At 42.2% G+C, this 19,366-nt stretch overlaps 1 protein-coding gene across 3 annotated transcripts in view; it reads right to left on the bottom strand.

Moving 5' to 3' along the window:
* The window catches only part of ITGB4 (integrin subunit beta 4), a 71,593-nt gene that overhangs the window by 36,375 nt on the left and 15,852 nt on the right, over positions 1 to 19,366 (bottom strand). For 2 of the 3 annotated variants that reach the window (XM_044453765.1, XM_044453764.1), the window contains exons 2-13: positions 15,473 to 15,561; positions 13,663 to 13,745; positions 12,414 to 12,515; positions 11,469 to 11,673; positions 10,046 to 10,142; positions 8,528 to 8,699; positions 7,672 to 7,935; positions 5,238 to 5,327; positions 3,610 to 3,732; positions 2,803 to 2,970; positions 1,777 to 1,853; positions 171 to 382 (exon numbers count right to left, since the gene is read on the bottom strand). In XM_044453765.1, coding sequence (XP_044309700.1) covers positions 171 to 382; positions 1,777 to 1,853; positions 2,803 to 2,970; positions 3,610 to 3,732; positions 5,238 to 5,327; positions 7,672 to 7,935; positions 8,528 to 8,699; positions 10,046 to 10,142; positions 11,469 to 11,673; positions 12,414 to 12,515; positions 13,663 to 13,745; positions 15,473 to 15,551 — 1,672 coding nt within the window. In that variant the 5' untranslated portion in view covers positions 15,552 to 15,561. Of the gene's footprint in view, positions 1 to 170; positions 383 to 1,776; positions 1,854 to 2,802; positions 2,971 to 3,609; positions 3,733 to 5,237; positions 5,328 to 7,671; positions 7,936 to 8,527; positions 8,700 to 10,045; positions 10,143 to 11,468; positions 11,674 to 12,413; positions 12,516 to 13,662; positions 15,423 to 15,472; positions 15,562 to 19,366 lie in introns of those variants that run through there. The other variant, XM_044453762.1, reaches the window with a different exon arrangement.

Genomic DNA, 19,366 nt, shown 5'->3' with positions numbered 1-19,366 from the left:
CCAAAAACAGTATAAACTTGGTGCCAGGCGTACCTCTCTGGGAGGTACTTTCCAGATCTGGGCGCCACAGCAGAGAAGGCCCTACTCCGAGTTTAGCAAGCATGAGAGCCACTGTAACCCCCTAACAGTAGGCATGGTGCAGGGCCACAGCCGCTCGAGTTCTCACTCACCATTGCAGAGGAATCCAGAAGTTCGGGGACACTGCAAGTTGTCAAATTCACAAAACTGTCCCTCATAGCGTTGGGTCTCATCTTCAGAATAGCACTGACATTGCCCACAAAGGCATTCGCCTCGGCCTGAGCAGGGCTCTGTGTCTCCTGGCCGAAGGCAGGGTGTGTTGTCAGCTGAGGCAGAGGTAGAACAGTTACATGCAGCTCCACGCCTGTCATGGAAGAAAGAAGTTCAGGCTGAGGAGGCTTCCAAAAGGATCAGAGAGGTCACAGCACTAAAATCCAGAAGTTACCATGCAGCTACTCTTGTCTTTTTTTTCACCGAACAGAACATTCCACGGTAAGAAAAAAAGAGACAAAATGGTGCAAAAACAAGGGAGGTGTACAAGTGGAGGATGACAACATTTAGAGTTCCCATGAAATTCTATGACTGGAACAGAGTTTACTATAGTTAAAACTTTCTTTGAAAACACCCCCAGAAAAGCCTTTGAAATGCAGAGGTGAGTCATATTGAAGAGATGAAAAATGAACATCACTAAAAGAAAACTTGTATGCCTGCTAGTGGGGCCTGCTTTGGAATTTTACTGTACATTGCAAATAATGCACCTGTGAAAATTTAACTGGTTGTGCTTTTCCTTCTCCTGTACTTGCTTCTGAAGAGGAGAGAGAGCCACTGCTCCACCTCTCTTTCCCACAAAATTGACCAATGAGAGGAGGATTTGGGCTCAGAGATGAGGAGGACGTATTGTCTCTAGGCTCAAATATTCCTTCCATTCTCTGTGGCTGCTTTGGAAAGGAAGGGAGAGGTGAGGAAAGTGATACTGGAAAGAAAGGTTTGTGCTTACTGCCTCTGAGCACTGCTTTTCCTCCTCACTGTGCTTGCTTCAGAGGAGAAGGTAAGCCATGTGTTAGCCATGTGATCCACACTTTTTTCCTTCAGTCAAGAAAATTAGCCTTCCTGCATCAGTGACAGGACCCATGACTAGGGATAGGTAAAGCAGAAGAGTGAGCTTTGTGACATAGGCTAGGCTAGGTAGAGACTTCAGGACTTCCAAATACAATTTGAACTTTTCACTTCTAAACTGGGGTTAACACGTTTTATCATGTGAGGAGGTGGTGAACTAGCAGTGCAGGACTCCACTGCCTTTCACAGCTGTTTGACAGAAATCCAGCCTTTCCAGCAGTGTGGACATGTCGTGCCAAGGAAAACCTCTGGATATGCTTCTTCCTTTTAGGCAGCTGTCAACAGCACAGAAACTCTAGGAGAATAAAGTTGGTATCCTTAGTGCAAACTCAACATACTGTCCAGTGCACAACCAGCATTATTTGCACTTTTGTAGAGTTCCATCTGTCATACATTTTCTCTGTTGAGCAAGGGGTCTGTTCTTCTTAAGAGTTCTACCCATTGATTACTGCCCTGCTATCTATCTATCATCATCAATCACTATTATTAAATAATACATTAATGCCTCAAGAATCCATTCTACCTAATCACAAGAGGCAACCTTGGTGCCTTGGTCTTAAAAGGGTACGGAGTTAAACTTTCTGCTGGAGGAAGGAGAAGATTGGTGTCCCACGTAATGAGAAATATGGATTAGATACATACCAGCCAGGATTGCAAACACATTGTCCACAGACAAAGTTTCCATTGAAATTGCACTTAGCTGACCTAACTTCCTGTTGCTGTAAAGAACAAAGGAAAATTAGTTACTCAACTTTATTCCAGAGTCTGCAAATCTGAGCACAAGTGGGCACAACAGAAGCCTCTAGGTTTATTTCTGTATGCAAACATGGTCAAAGCCAGAGAATGGGTTCACATGACATTAAAAAAAACATTGCCTTATAAGCCACAGGGCCTTGCCACATCATGAGAACTTGTCATGGTTTATTCAGGGTGCTTTATAAGTACAGCTTCTGGAATTATAGGCAACCCTAACAAGCCATGTTATGTGGTTGGGTTTGTTTGACTCCTGATGGCTAATCATAAGGTCTGATCCTAGATGACACCATGTATTAGGGGACAAGCCCAACTACAAGAGAGCTGTTCGGCAAAAATGGTAAAATCCCCTTGCCACACAGATCTGGAAGAACGCCACTGACAGCTGCCCTCAAAGTCCTCAGGCAGCACCTGTTAGAGACCACCTGACCGATGTCCACAAAAAGGCAGGGCTGAAGAGCATGGGGAAGCTACATTCAGCTCAGCTTACACTGAGTAGACTGGGGCCTATCCAAGAGAAGTAGTGTTTTGTTTTGTGGGATGGCACTGCCACTGATATCTGCAACAGTGCCAACAGCCCTCACCTTGGGTAGCAAGGCCTGCTCTGGACTAGGGTAAGAGCTCTCAGTGGTCTGTTCTCCCATTCCTGCTCTCCCTGACCCCACTAAGAGTAGCAGTGGGGATGGAGGAACCTTGAGATACCTGCAAGCAGGAGCAGGAAGAGGCACAGTGTACCCTCCCCATGAAGCACCCAATCTCTTTTGGTTGCACTGGAGGTAGGGTGGTTTCTAAGCCAGACTGCAGCAGTTCTGCTTAGCCCATCCTGCAAAGCCACCTAAACTCATATTCCTTGTAACATTAAAGTATGGCGTCATGCTTGGGACTGTCCAACCAAAGAGGAGAAAACAGAAGTACCTGTTCACAGGGACAGGCATCACAAATTACTGAGGCATCAACCGCCACTTTGTCAGTGAAAGAGGAGGGCTTGATGTGGATAGCACCTTTCCGGTCTTTCTCTGGGAGATCACAGACATGCTTCCCACCCACTTGCTCATGGGCTTTCACCCTCACGTTGAATGTGCCCTGGAGGGAAGAGAGACATTTGTACATTTGCTGGATTTTACCAGAGAGACATGACACTTTGACCAGCAATCAGAGGGAAAAGCCAAGGTACAAGGCTGAACCAGAATACACAAGGAAATACATCTTGGTAGCTTGCTTTCACTCTGGCAGAACATAAAGTACAGGAGGATGTAAGAGGTACCTGCTTCCAAACATGGGGCTACTTCTGTTTCCATTCCCCCAGGCAGCTGGCATGGAATAGCTAGAAATCCTACACTACATAGAGTTGCTCTGTGCTGGATATGGGACCCTGCTCTCCCTGATCTGAACAACTAATTATTGTTGTTACATCTTCTACAATGGTCATGGAGCTGTGCTGAATCCCAGAGGATAGAATCCAATTTTGCCAACAGAAATGAACTCAAATCTAGGACCATAAGCAGCTGTTCTTTTGTATCGTCAGACCCATTCTGACATGCATATGAATGTGAACAAAAGAGCCGGCTTACTTTTGTCTCCTCTGAGACTGACCCAGAATGTAGAGAATAGACTCCCCACCCCAGAAAGAGTTTGTGTGCATGTTAAGAGGTACGTCATTTATGCAAGAGGCTTTACCCTCAGACTACAAGACACTCCAGGAATGTGAAATGCAGGACTTACCACTTCACCACGAACAATGTTGAATGAACCAGACTCTGTTTTTTGATACTTCATGGATGTTATTTCTGTTTTCATAGCTTTGGGGGTGTCATATGCTCGAATGTCCATCTTGGAACGAATACGCTGCAGAAGGCAGGTGGGAAGAAAATGTACAGAACTGGAATGCATCTAATTCAGTGGTTTCTCACTTTCTGCTTGTAACATGCAGCCATGTCTACTTGCTGTTTATACTGTACTGTACACTAACTGTTCATGCATGAGGGTCCCAGAACTCATAAGTGAATGGCTCATCCTGGGGTCTGTTCACATTTATGGTTTTCCCTAAGCAATATCTCTGCCACCTCACCATAGCTTAAGTGTCAAGTTTTCCACTTTGATTTTTCCCGTAGCTTGCCAAATGCTAAACCACCCTTCCTCCATGGTTTGAACTTCAACTGCCATCACCCCTACTTAGCATGGCCAAGTGACAGGGAATGGTGGGAGTTGAAGTCCAAAACTTCAAGAGGGCACCAGGTTGGCATAAACTCTACTAAACCTGCTAGGACATTTTGGTTCTTTTGAACAGGGAGAAAGAAGGACGATGCTTAAGGAATTCAGTCTTTCAGAATTCTTGTTTAACAGCCTTCCCCAACCTAGTTTTAGACTTCAACTCCCATCACCCACAAACATTGGTCATATGGCTCAGACTCATGGGATCTGCAGTCTAAAACATCTGGAGAGAACAAGCTGCGTGGGGGAAACTGCTATGTGAATTGATTGATTGATTTAGATTTTTATATACTGCCCCATTCCCGTAGGCTCTGGGGAGTTTACAAAGAATTAAAATCAAGGATTAACATTTGACCAAAAACAGCATTAAATAAAACTGATCTGAAAACTAATCTGGGAATGCTTGTGGGAAGAGATAGTTTTTAAGTCCCTCTGGAAGGTAGCAAACTGGGATTTAAAAAATGACCTAAACTGCTTCTTAGAAACTTGCATAGGCACCAGAACTAAGGCTTTTCTTAGAAAACAGAGCAGAAATAGCTACTGGATAAGAAAGCTAGCTGCTTGTACTAACCAACACAGATTTACACCAGCACTGGGCATCCTCCAGAGGGTCAGTGGCTAATTCCCTATCCCCACCCCCACCCCGCTGCCGCATTGTTCACAAATTAAGTGGCACAGTAGCACAACAGCCAAAAAGGGCCATTTTCCTCTTTTTGCTGCCATGTTGCCTTGGCTCCAAATTTTGCTGACAAATCCAGCAATGAATTTTTCTTGTGCAATGAATTTTTTTGCACAAGAAAAAAATATCTGCCCTTGTTGGCTGCTTTGCTAACAAATTTTGCTGACAAATTCACTGACAAAGGAGGGCAAGGGTACAAACAAGACCAGAGGAGCACATGCTACCTGCTTAGATTTATACCATCAAACACTGGTCAGTTCATGGATATCCAGGTACCTAAACACACCTGGGTATAAGGAATTTAGTGACATAGGGGCAGCTACCATATGGGGTTTCCAGAATGAAATACAATTGGGCTTGTAATTGTTCTTTACAATATTCCAGAACATTTTAGGGAATTACAAGTGTATTGAACAACTCAGAACAGTCATAATTTAAGACCTGAAACATTCCCTCTTACCTCAAAAGCCGCACGGAGCAACTCTACAATATTAGAAGAATCTTCCTGCAGCCTCCCAACTTCAGAGATTGGGAAGTATGTTCGCAGTTTCTATTTAAAATATATATAATGAATAATATGAATTATAACAATAAAAACATAGTAGAATGAACACATTAACAGTCCTACGATGCACACAAAGGAGGACTATGCCTCTGCCTCTGCCTTACTTTTGTAGGTCAGCCGTCCCCAGCCTCCAGATGTTTCCTCCAGATGTTTTGCTTCCATTGATCCCAGCCAGCATAGCCAATAGTCAGGGATGGTGGGAGCTGAAGAACAAAACAGCTGGAGGACATCAAACTGGGCAAGGCTGCTATAAATGAATTTGGGTTCTGAGATAGGAAACCTGATGCCCTCCAGATGTTTTGGAATACAACTACCACAATCCTTGAGCATTAAGCCATTATGGCAGTCGCTGATGGGACTGGAAGTTGTCTACTCTGCCACTGGACACAGGGCAAACTTTAGCTATGATATCTTCCCACTGATTCTGATGAGGCTGAGTGTACTTCAATGGATTGCATCCAGGAAATGCACCACTCTATTATTTGTAGCATCATCATTCCAAACTATTTTATTTTTATTACTAAATTTTGCATTTCACACCTTCATCACCAAACATAATCCCTGGGCAAAGTATATCAAAAATCATAAAAACTGAATGATATAACTAGAAATATTGAACAGTCATACAGACCTATACAATTAGCAAATAATAAACTAAAGTATATACAATCAGTGCAGATTCTGATTTTAAATCCATTTTAAAATATCAAAATTCTCACAATGCCTGGACAAATGGAAATGTTTAATTTGGTGCTGAAAATAACCTTCTTTTCCTCAGGCATTTCAAAAGTTGGGGTGCTACTACACTTTTATCTTCCATACTTCTTTAGCAAAACAAAGTAAAAAAACCAAAAAAATCCAATTTAGTAATAAAGAAAGACATTAAGGGAAAATATTAAATTATCTAGTGTAGGGGAACTGAGCAGATAGACATTTTCTCAGGATCAAACTAGATTCTACAATAATTGAGGAGATAGAATTAACATGTCCACTTTTTCTAATGTAAACAGGAGAAGCCTGAGCAGCCTGGGGACAAAATGGTCTGAAAGTTATGTCTTTCTCTCACTACCTCATTTCCAGTGAAAGTCACTCCAATTCATATTGCAGAGGAAGTTTGGGAGCCTCCTTCCAAATACAGATAGTGGCTTTGCAGAAGCAATTTTGTCAGAACCACAACAGGAACAGAGAGAACCCCCCACCCTCCACAGACTCAGGGCTTCTCAGACTTCCTTGGGGGCCGATATAGACATACACCCTCCCCCCCACACACACACATATACACCATGCATTTGTACAATCAACACTTCTAGTTTGTCCTTTGCTTTCTCATAATACTAGGATTCTGGGTCATCCAATGAAACTGACTGGGAAAAGACTCAGAAGAGACAAGAGCAAGCATTTCTTCGCTTTTTTGCTTTCCGGCTCTACTTGTCAGCTTCCTGGAGACACGTGGTTGTTAACTGTGGGAAACAGGATACTAAACTAGATGGGCCTTACATTTGATCCTGCAAAGTTCCCCTCCTCATGTTGCTAACAACAACTACAACTACAACAAGGCTAGTCATGGATCTCCTGATTTAACATGCAGTTTGGCGCCCTTGCTTATGAAAATGTACTAGGTGGAGGAAAAGATATTCCAGGTTCTACCAAGTGGGGATTATTTTGCTAGCCACTGGGTGTCCCCACTGCTTTACAACAGCAGACCTAGAGCCACTCAGGGAAAATAGATGCAAGGACAGTTCAGCACCAAGTCACTGAGGAGAATATACCTGAAGGTAACCTGATTCCTACTTCTTTTCACTGAAATACCTAATCCACATATTCCTAAATAATTACACCATATCCTGACTATAGTGCATCAGTAACAGAAACATTTGTAGGATTTGTTTCTCTCAGTCTTCACACACACAATCAAACATTCCTGGATATCTTGGGCAACGAAAGTGGGCCACATGCTACAGAAGAAGGTGAAATCATCTCTAGCATTGCCAATTAAATGCGGTGACCAAGGGATTCCTGAAAAGTGAGAAAAGCCCTTCTACTAAAGCCCTCTTGGATGATTTTTAAAGTATTTTGGAACCAGTTCTTCCCATGCAGCATTGTCAGTCAGCCTCTTCTGAATTGGATAGTGTACACCCTGTTTCACCCTATTTGCTGTGGAGGATTAGGGCAAAGCTTCCGGCCTAGCAGTAAAGAGCTGTGATTGCTTCCTTGCTGGGTCTGAGAACTATTACTGGTCAAGAATGGCTACAACCCCTGCCATCTATTGTTCCTATGACAATAGGAGCTCCACCCACCCCCGCCAATTCTGCCCACTGGCACTTTTTACCTCATAGTACTCATAAGAATGGTTGGTAACAGCAAATATGGGGATGATGTTGCTCCGCCTCAGCAGGCGCACAAGGGTAGGCACAGAGGGGTAATCCTGCTTGGTGTCAAAGGTATAGGTGCCCGCGGCATTCAGGTGACACTTCTCATCATTCCTCCTCATAATTCCAGACAGGACATTGGAGCCATCAGCCTCATAATGGAAGGCAGACTCAGTGGAGAACACCAGAAGGTGAGTGCTGTCATTCCGCCACCCTATATAATCCTGGGAAAATGAGGAAAGGCAAAGTATAGAAACATTTTATTTTCTCAGAAGGATGAAGTAGGTTGGCCTGAAACAGTTAAAGCAGGTAACATACGACATTTGAGAAGGGCATCATGGCCACTGACACCAAGGCAGTGGTTCCGGCATTTACCATTGCTACAGGGTTTCAGTACAGCTTGTTTAGACCAGGCATGGTTAGCTGAGAGGAACAGAACATTCATCAATTGTTCCTGTGCTAATGGTGACTATGTCTGGACACTCCTCTCTTACTTTGTTTACTCGGCTCTCATCTCTTAGCTGCTGACAAGGTATAGCTCCCTGAATTACTACCAATCCAAGGAGCTAGAATTTTGTTTATATTTTTTATTTTCACAGAAGTTTCAGCTATTATTCTCCCTAAAGTACAACTACAACTACAATCTAATTCCAAAGCTCATCCTGGCTTGTGAAAGCACAAGTGATATTGTTTGTTACAGATTCAAACAAGCAAAGGTTTGGTCTAGATTTCCCCATCTTAATGAGTGCTTTAAAAGGTCCATACCCCTCTAATTCTCATTGAATCTTTGAACTTTTCAGCACTGCCTTGACTTACCTTGCAAACAGCTGTTTGCAATATGGCATCGAATCCACCTTCCGGAGCATCCAAATTTCCTGATATGCGCTCCATCCTTAACTCTTCGCTGAATTTATTGATATCACGGGTTAGGCGGATAACGTTCTTAAAGGAGAATGGAGGGTCTGCATGAGGCCAGGGTTCACGCAATCTGAAGGTGGAAGGAGGGCAAAGCCTTTATTATTAAGTAGTGAATGGACCCTTCTTTGTACAGGTGGGAAGAGCCTTTACATTGATACAGCAAATGCTACAAGCAACAGATACAGCTGTCAGAGCTGGACACGTGGTGCCTGCCCCATCTGAGCGAAGCCATGCCTGCTGCCACCATTAGGCATGTCTTCTTCAGTAATACACCATTATAGACCCCTGAAGATGGGGTCTGTCCACCTCATTCCACTGAGAGAGGCATGACTACAGCAGGGCTGAGGGGACAGGTGTATAATTCTATCCCTCAGCCTACTAATCTGTGGCTTTTAAGGGAAATAATGTCCTGGTTTGGAAAGTCTGTTCCTAGTGACTGAAGATGTTGCTGCAGACTTCAACCACATAAATGCATTAGCATGAATTAATGCATTTCAAAAATGAAATACCTAGGCTGCATTCTCCTAGGATCCTCCTAGTATGCATAGGCCAAGTTTCAGGTGTCTAGGTTTTATGGTCCTGGTGCTACAGTGCTAACAGATAGACAGACAGACAGACATACTCCGATTGTTACTATTATGATTATTTACTACCAACAAACTGATACTGAATCAGCACTGAATATATAACTATAAACAAATTAGTACAACAAAATTAAACATATTAAATGAATGTATTCATTTGCCATAAAGTTTAATACGAGTTGGGGTTAGGGCAGCATCTAACAGCGCTGCTGCACTTATGTCACTGACATAGCGCTAGCATAAGTAGCCTCTAAAGCAATACCAGCAGGAAATGCTGGCGAAGCAGGACTTTTGCAACAGCAACAATGAGTTTGGTGGCATTTGAAGTATTAAAAATACATTGTAACAAAGGCTGGTTTCATTAGCTGAATGACCAAAAGAATGAAGATGATGGATATAGATATAAATGGGTCCAGTCTAGGTGAAGAATTGCTTTGCACAGTAAGACTGAACAAGAATGAACACACAGTGTTTGTTGTCAATTTAGATGCTAATATTATTGATATACCTTGAAGAATATATATTTGTATTTCAACTATATTTATGTTTTGTTTAAAAAAAGGGGGGAAGGGAAAAAAACAAGAATGAACACATGTGGGTGTGATACATGAATTGATATGTACAAGATCCGGACATAATGTAATGAAGCAAGGCAGCAGGGGTTGGGGATGGGGCATAAGCATAGGTATTAGTAAGAAGTTAGCTGAACTATTAACCTTACTCCAATAATAACTTTTACATATATCCAGTAGAGATAGGAAAAAAAAGAAAGCTATCATTCCCAAATAGTTCATTTTCAAGAACATCCACTGAATCCATCACCCTTACTTACTTTTCAGGCCTCATGTCTGTCTGTGGGACTGACACTTTATCCACAAACTTGCCAAAGCCAATAGTATAATCTTCAGTCAGTTCTCTCAGGAAAGTTGCTAGCAGGAAGAAAAGAAAGTAGGAATGGATGAAGATGTACTGGCAAACTTGGACGATGTTCTCTATTCCGAACATTCATCCAAACTTACACTGTTACATTATGGAGTTTGATTGAACATTTCAACTGCATTTAATGTTATCCAGTCTGTGAACAAATCACAATTTTTGATAGCCCAGGTTTCCTAAAATGTTATTCATTTGATTTATTTTTTACCACACCTTTCTATGAAGTAAATGGTAAACCAACAGAGTATTATAGGGCATGTCAATTCTAAGTTGAGTTAAATAAAATAAAAACTCTGTTTTAGGAGTCTGATAATGGTTGACCACTGCATTTATTTCTGTCCCCAAAAACTTTCAGGTGATATTCCAAAATGCATTTACCCTTACTCACAAAAAAACCAAAATGGAATTAAAATTTCCTGTTGTAACAACTACATTATACTACACCTCTTTCCTCTTTCAAACTCAAGCTCGGCAATCACTTTTTCCATGAAGCTATTGACTTAATGCTTTTATCCTCACCCCAATTAAAATTAAGCCTAAGTACTAGCAGCAGCATTCAGCCTGTATCATCTCTGGGTGCTTCCAGATGGAAGGCTTAGCAGTAGCAATCAGAAAACATTGTGCAGCTGTTTCACCTTTTTCCCTTAACACCTTTTCTAGCAGGAAAAAAAAGGAAAAAGCGATTGGAAAACTCGGGAGAATGATCAAGTAGATGATGTCAGTGTCTTGGCTCCCCATAAAATTCTATGGAGAAGACAGGAAGATGGCACCATAAATCTGCTTGTAGAAGTACTCATTCTTCCTTTGCTTTGCTCTCATCTCTGCACTGACAGAATTCAGGTGAAAGTTCCTTGGAGTAGGGAACTAGTCCTTTTTTTCTTATGTTACTCTGCAAAATGTTCTGTACATTGGTTCTACATAAACCATCGGCAGCAATATGTTTTCTCATGACTATGCATTTATTTCTAATAATTCTGCAGAATATATATAGGATTTTTAAACCATCTCTCCGTCTCTTACCATTATCTATGGCTGAGCTAGTCACCAATTGCAAACTATGGGGGAAAGCGTCAGAAGTGAAATAAAACAAAACTAAGGATATACAGGCCTCTTATTTGCCATGCTGAGGCTGTAGTGGGACAAAGCTTGCAAGAAAAAAAGGAAGATGCTAGTAGTCAGACACAAAACTGAGTGGCTGGTCCTGGGTTTCTTCCCTACATTTCTCCCCTGATCAGTAGTACTTGGCCAGCTGCCCCCTGCAGTTGCAGACAGTTGACAATCTCTTGGTCTGCCCCCATGACTTTAACAAAAATTCTCACCTAGATTCTCGCCCATACTTTTTAGGTTATCCAAGTCATCAGACATGGAGTAGGAGAAGTCCATGAGAATGTAGAGATCCACAGGAGATTCCAGGGGCTCAAATACATTCATGCTGAAGCTCGCTTCCTCACCAGCTCTCAGCCTCATGGCTATGTTTTGTGGGGATACTTGTGTTTTTTTCAGAGATGTATTGATGTTAAATTCCTACCAGAAGAAGCAACAGTAATGCAGAGAGATCAGAAGAAGGTTTACTGATGATACTACATTTGAGATTGGAGGAAAGACGTGATTCCCAGTAGAGATTAACTAAACATGCAGCTTTCCCATACCTCTACATATAAACAGGGATTCATGAAAATATTTGTTTCAGTTCATTTTAAGTCAAAATTTACTCAGTTTGCACCACCCAGACTCAAGCCCTGTCTTGAACACAATCTGCATTACATGGACCATACATTTCTGATGCAACTGGTAGACCAAAAAAGAAAGTGTACATTCGAAAAAGCATACATTTGAAAACCACGCATAAAAATGTGTGTTGTTTTGTATGTTTTCATCAATGAAAGAAAATTGTGTATTTTTCAAAATGTGCACAACTGAACCATGAATTTAGAAAAATATACATCATAATATGAACAAGTTTTGGTGTGAACAAATGAACAAAAAAACTTGCTATCTGAGATAGACATAAGTGTTAGGACAAGCATCAAGATGGAATCTGAAGAATTTATTTGTTGGTTTGCACATGCCTTTCTATGAATACTCAAAGGAAATACTCGAGCAATGATAAATCTCTTCCCTGGGTATAGCTAATTGAGATTTTTTAAAAAATAGACAAATTTTCCAAACTATAAATCCTCGACATATCAGGAAAGTTATTTAGGCTTATTTATATATTTTATTACATTTATATCCCACATTTCCTTAACCTGACCTCTACTCACCTGTATTCTTAACACATCACCTTTTATGAATACTATGTTGGCCTCACTGCAGCCATGTCTCTCTAGGTTGACTTTGAAATCACAGCGCTGCTCTTTGAAGTTCTGGGGCAAGAGAAGACAATAATAACACATACTTAGAAAATATATTCTAAAATAAATTTGCCTTGTGGTGGTTGTTCTATGCCCTACTCTAAACCTATAGTGACTTTGGAAACTTCTGATGAGTGCAATACAATTGCTTGCACAATTAGATGCATGGAAGCCTCCAGACTTGGAGGCTTACAAGCGCCCCATGGCAGGAGCTAGGCAGCAATCTCTGCAGCTGTTGCATCTCACACCCTGTACCTCACACTTATTCCAGGGTTAGTTCCAACTGTCAGTCATCAAGGTGTTCAATGCACATACAATGCAAAGAAATCCCCCATTTCTGCTTAAGTTTGAAGACTAGCAGCTTAATGGGTGAATTTGTTTTGCCTTGACAGTAACATTGCTATAATGTCTCACATGGTTAATTTGTACATGGGAGTCAACGTGTGATGTTGTAGTCCCCTGTCTTAGAGAGTATATAGAACAGAACTATATTTAGACCAGGAGGAATGAAGCTAAAGATGAAATGACTCTCCATCCAAAGGCATGCAGGCTTACAAGTGCAGGCAGGACCGTCCATAAGAGTACAGGTGTAACCTACATCAGGGTACACAGTGACATCCCTTGCATAATTCGGAATGGTATTGCACAGGAATATACCAGAGTTCAGGATTGGGCCTAACTCCTCTGCAGGTGAAATCGAGACAACATGAGAATTGATTCTGAGTCAAATGGGGAGGTGGGAATGGGAATGTAAGATCCAAGAGGTAGGTATCAGATAAAAAGGGAGATGCAATGATACAGGGTCACAAAGCACTTACGAGGGAGGTGACTCTACAGAAGGAACCACTTTTAATGTAAACAACGTCAGCTTTGTGACAACTCTCTTTCATTCTAATTCCTCAAATCCAAGGAACTGACATTTACAAGGTAGGGTGTAATGCAAATCCTACCTGGTATTTAGTTGCATGAGTATATTGTCTGTAGCCTAAGGTTTGTTTGTAGTTTGTATGATTTGGCAGCTTGTCTACTGAGAGATCCAAGGACTGGCTGGGTACATGACCCAGAAGTGCTGGGACTATAGCTAAAATGCAGATGAAAGTTGATGGCTTCAAATATGTACACATTGCAACCATGCTCAAGACTTGTGAAAAGTTCCTACCTCATCAGTGCAAAAAGAACAGTCCTTGCTCACTCGGATACACTCAGTGCAGCTTTTTGCTCTGGAAGCCACACAGTGATTAACTAGGAAACAAAAGCAACATGTTAGAAATGCAGGAAAGCAGATTTGCCTAGGCATGGAGAAAGAAGGGGACAAATAAAATATAAGGAAAGGTCTTATTTTCATTCTCTTTGTACTTGATACACAAAATGCATTCAAACCTGGTTGCAATGCAGCAATCAAGAGATCTACAGCAGATAAAAGTGACTGAAAGTGGTAAAGGCGCTAATCACACACAATACCCCACAAAGTGGTCATCTACTACTACGGTCAGAAGAAAGCACTCAGAGGTGAAGTACCAGAAGGGAATTAATAACCCACTCGGTAGGTACACCCCTTCTTAACAGCATAATGATAATAACAATTTAAACACGAGACAAATAGAGTACTAGAATCAGTTTGACTTGCAAGGATCAGGACTAGGTTTAGACAATACAGTAATCCAGTGTTCCACAACCCACACTCAGCCCATACTCAAACCTTAAATGTAGTTTATAGTGCTCTCTGAACCCAGCTAGTATGTTTTGCATTGCAGGTGCTTCTATACCATATCCAGACTGGTATAGAATAATTCCCCATTAGTATGGGGAATTAATTGAAAATGTCAAAATGTTAACATTCAAAAGAACGTTTCTGAAATCTAAATCATTATAATACCTTGGTTAGGCTATTTCAAAGGTCACAACATATTGTGTATGTTTTTGCTTTGGAGCTTACATAAAAAAGTTATCATGGTGAAAGAGAGAACCTTGGGAGATCGGGGTTCTAGCCCCCACTCCCTTGGAGGCTTTGGGCTGGTTACTGATTCTGTGAGGGTTATTGTGGGGATAAAATGGAGAGGAGGAAGCCACCTTGGATTCCTTGCAAAGGGAAGGAAGGTAGGATATATGTGCAATGTAATACTAATAATAAGGATTTTGGAATTTTTACTTTGACAAACACAGCTATCTCCACTTTTGGTAAGATCTTAAAATGTAAGACTGCACCATCTATGAGGTCTGCTGTTTTGTTCACTGAAATATTACCTAGCAAGGAGCCCCTAGAGAGGAGCTAGGTTTCCCCCTTTGTACAGTCAAAGCAACAGACTGTTCTTTAGCAAAAACACTTTATTCTCTAATGTACATCCAGTAAAGCATAATCAGCAAAGAAACTCCGACCATGCACAGAGTGGTTTGTTGAATCCACACTAGAAACTACCTCCAAGGACCCTCCTTTTGAGTAACCCTGGGCTCCAGCACTCTAGGAGGGCCCTGCTGGAGTGGGCCAGCCGCTTAGCTGTACACTGCCCCCTCTATTTGGTTAGGCCTTTCCTCCCGATGCCAAGCCATGGGGTCAAGGATTTCACCAGGCTTATTTGGCTCCTGGGGCTCCTGCCCCACACCCCTTCCTGGCAGCTGCACACTGAAGCATTTCTCAGGGTCCGCCTGAACATTTGGACAGGGCGGCCTTGAGATGAGCCCTCTTGCATCTCTTTATCTGGAGGCCCCATTTCCCAGGGCTTCACCTCCCTCTCCTGCTCTGAACAGTCTGAGTCTCCCTGTCCTTGAAAGGTGTGCCAACTGCCTCTTTCATTCCCAACACCTCTGGCCATGGACAAGCCCAGCTCAGGAAATACAGGACAGCTTTTCCTTGTCCTTCGGTAAGAAACAGGCCACAAAATGGAGTAACACCAGTCTAGCACAAATGATCCGAAAGCAACAGTATACTTTAGCATTCTGCAGGGGACAAAAGAGATTTTTGCGGAACTTACTCTTCTGTCCTTGGCTTGAGCTATAAAGTAGTGATAACAGAAACAGCCCAGGCAATGTCCTTTGGAGTAAGATATCCATTCTTTTCTTCCTGAAATCCAAAAGTCAAAACAGTCACCATTACCAGCAGCACAATAATGTAAGTCTAGTTCCACAGCTGATAATTCCTGAATCCTTCTAACAAAGAGAAAGAGAGAGACTCTGCATTAATGGCTATATTGTCAGATAAACCATCCATTCAAGACTTGGAACCCACTATTCAAAAAAAATTGTGGTAACTCAGCAGCAGCGCCCCAGCACTACCAAGTAGAGGGGGAGGTTGAATTCCCTGTAAATTCTGTGAATGAAGCAAAGTAATGGTGTTATAAAGGCCTCCTCCGAAAGTACTCTAGCCCTTCACACAATGTATATTAAATATACATTTCGTTTTATTTTAATAAAGTGCACTACCTGAACAAGTGGTGAAGGCCACTATACTAGATGACCTGGAAAAAGGATTAGACAAGATCATGGAGGAATGGAAGTCTACTTATAGCAGGCATGGGGAACCTCAGGCTGGTGAGCCAAATCCATCCCACCTACCATCCCAGCCTAACCCTCCAGGCTTCCTCACATGGCCACACCCCTTCCCTTGACCCTCCCCCTTTCCAGCCACTTATCATATGGCGTTTTCCCTGCTTTTGTGCAGGTTCCCCTCCCCCCACTCTAAAAGACTGAAGAAGGCAGAAGATGTTAATAACTATAGACCTGTGGCCAAGATTCCCTTACTGGGCAAGGTGCTTGAGCAGGCGATGGCTGAACAGCTGCAATTACTCTTGGATGGAATGGACTATCTAGAGCCATTTCAATCAGGGTTCAGACCTGGTTTTGGAAAGAACACTGCCTTGGTTGCCCTGTGGGATAACCTTTGCTGGGAAAAGGACAGGGGGGCTGCAACCCTGTTCATTCTCCTAGACCTCTCAGCGGCTTTTGATTCCATTGAATAGGGTATCCTTCTGGATAAGCTGGTTGGGTTAGGAGTTGGAGGTACTGCATTGCAGGGGTTCCACTCCTACTTGACTGATTCCAGAAGGTGGTGCTGGGGGGATTATGGCTCTGCACCATGGCAATTTTGGCACCACAGGGTTCCATTTTATCCCCTGTGCTGTTTAACATCTACATGAACCCACTGGGGGAGGCTATCTGGACATTTGGGCTGAAGTACCACCAATATGCAGATGACACTCAGTTCTGCCTCTCTTTGTCATCCAACCCAGGTGAGGCAGTGACCAGGTGGATCAGTGTCTGGGCATGGTAATGGACTGGATGAAGGCCAACAAACTGAGACTCAATCCAGACAAGAGGGAAGTGCTGTTGGAGGGTGGGTTGTCTGTCCAGTTATACAATATTCAACCTGGTCTGGTTGGTGTTGTACTCCCTCTAAAGGACAAGGTTCATAGTTTGGGGGTGCTGCTGGATCCAGAACTGCCAACTGAGACGCAAGTGGACTCAGTGGCATGGAGCACCTTTTATCGGTTTACGCTGATATATCAACCATGACCCTATCTGGACAGGGAGAGCCCAGCTACAGTAGTCCACACTCTGGTAACTTTTCATTTGGACTGTTGCAATGCTGCCTTTGAAAATGATCCAGAGACTTCAACTGATTCAAAACAGGGCAGCAAGGTTATTAACGGGGCCTGGCCCATGAGAGCATATTATGTCAGTCCTCTTTCAGCTGCACTGGCTCCCAGTTGAAGTCTGAGCCCAATTCAAAGTGCTAGTATTAACTAGCATTAACTTAAATGGTTTGGAGCCAGGTTATCTGAAGGAATGCCTCATCCATTATGGATCTACCCTGTACCCAGGGTTATCTTCTGGGGTCCTTCTCTGGGAGCCCCATCCAAAGGAAATAAAGGGGGTGGCTACTAGGAGCTGGGCCTTTTTGGTTGTGGCACCCCCATTATGGAACAAGCTTTTGAAAGAGGTGTGCCAGATGCCTGCTCTCTATTCTTTTCAGCACAAGGTGAAAATCTTCTTATTTTCCTAGTGTTTTAACAGTTAACTTAGTTTTGATTCTGTATTCTTTACTGCTACTGTACCTTTGTGCTGATTTCATTGCAACTGCTGTGATTTTATTGTGCATATGTTGTCACTGTTTTTCTTGTTGTGTATGTTTAATTTTTAACTGCTGTTAACTGCTCAGCTATTGGGTGGTATAAAAATGAAATAAATAAATAAGGCAGAGTGGTGTGCTACAAGAACTACAATATGCTGTTCGGAGGAGGAGTGTTGGCCTCACTTGCTGCAAGAATGCACTTTCCAAGAACTTCTCAGACATTGAATTTGGCCCTTATGTTGAGAGGTTCTGATCTATGGTTATTAGCCACAAGATCACTTATCTTCATGCCCTCATCAAAGGCTTCCAAAAACATCCTGTTAACCATGTTTAGAAACAAAATGCTGGACTGGGTGCAACTTTGGTCTGATCTCACAGGGCTCCTTTTACACGTCTACTGTTTACCTTTCATCGGTTTGAATGGTCAAGAACAAAAGCTGGCTGAAGTAGATTCATTGACAGTAAGATTGCACTGCTATACACACTTTCCTGGGGATAAGTGCCACTGACTGCAATGGCACTTACTTCAGAGTAGGGTTTGCACTAAAAAAACTTTGGAAAATTTGTCTCTGACACACCTCATTCTCACAACTAATCGTGTTGCAAAGATTAGCAGTGCCACTACCATTGTTACATGGAGGGGTGTGGAATATATAATTGCTTGCTGCAAATACAAGTGACCTGAGAATGACCACCTGAAAGCAGATAGCAAACAGGTGTGTGCACCTGAAACACCATGAAATTCTTTAATGACTTTGAGTCAACAACTTCAGGTGACTGAAGGGTTGTCTGTCTCTGCACTAAAAATTAACAAGTAAAAATACAATTCAGTTCCCCCTCCAAAAGGAGCATTAACACACCCAAATCATTTTTGCATATATTGGCTTACTTTGCACAATTTATTCTGCTTTTAAGAATTGTAAAGCGATGGGAGTAAAAAGCTATGAAGAACACTAAAAACCCACACACTGGTAACTGGGAATCTTGTGTGCCTCCCTCCACAACCCTGATCCTGCGATTTCCTGAGGTATTGCTGCAAACTTCCGAGTTTGTTTTTACAGATCTTAAGGGACAAAACTTGCATTTCTTTTTAACTTGGAAAAAGATGTGCATTTCCATGTTCAGTACAAATTGGCATGCTTTGGGGAGTATGAATGCAGGATATCCATGTGACCATCTCAAGTATGCAAGCATGAATTGGAGCATCTACGCAGACTTTATATGCGGGGTAGCCAAAGACTTCTGCAGTGGTGACATAGCCCTTTCAAGGGGAGCCGGAATGAACACAAGGATGTTCATGAAGGTGCATGCAACATGTTAACACTACCACAGAACATGAAAAACTTCCTTCAGGCACTAATGCCTTTTTATTTTGACAGACTTTCAGGGGTTAATAACTCTGTTGCCCTTGCTTTTACAACCATGGCTCTTAAATTTAATTGCTGCCAGTGTTAACATTTCATGTAATAATAAGTTTTAACTGTAACTTTGTTGTTTTCATGATGTTTGTTTTTGTAAACTTATCTGAATGATTTTCAAGTAATGATATCATTCCCCATTGTGCAAAAAACTGGTGCAAAGCAATCAGGGTGTTGATCAATGCTAATATCAGAGATTTACTTGTCACATAGTAATGGCAGAGCAATACTCATAAACTCTTAAATTTGGTAATGAATGAATATTTTGTTGTCAAGTCATAACATACTTTGATCACTCCCTCTGTTCTTGCTCACTTCTGTCATACCCCAAAGAGACAGAGTTGGTAGATCTGCTTGTATGAAGCCAGCACAGATTTAGC

This window comes from Varanus komodoensis, unplaced genomic scaffold (assembly GCF_004798865.1).
Source record: "Varanus komodoensis strain SLA01 unplaced genomic scaffold, ASM479886v1 scaffold7_1, whole genome shotgun sequence".
Classification (NCBI taxonomy): Eukaryota; Metazoa; Chordata; class Lepidosauria; order Squamata; family Varanidae; genus Varanus; species Varanus komodoensis.
This window is presented reverse-complemented; position numbering and strand designations above follow the sequence as displayed.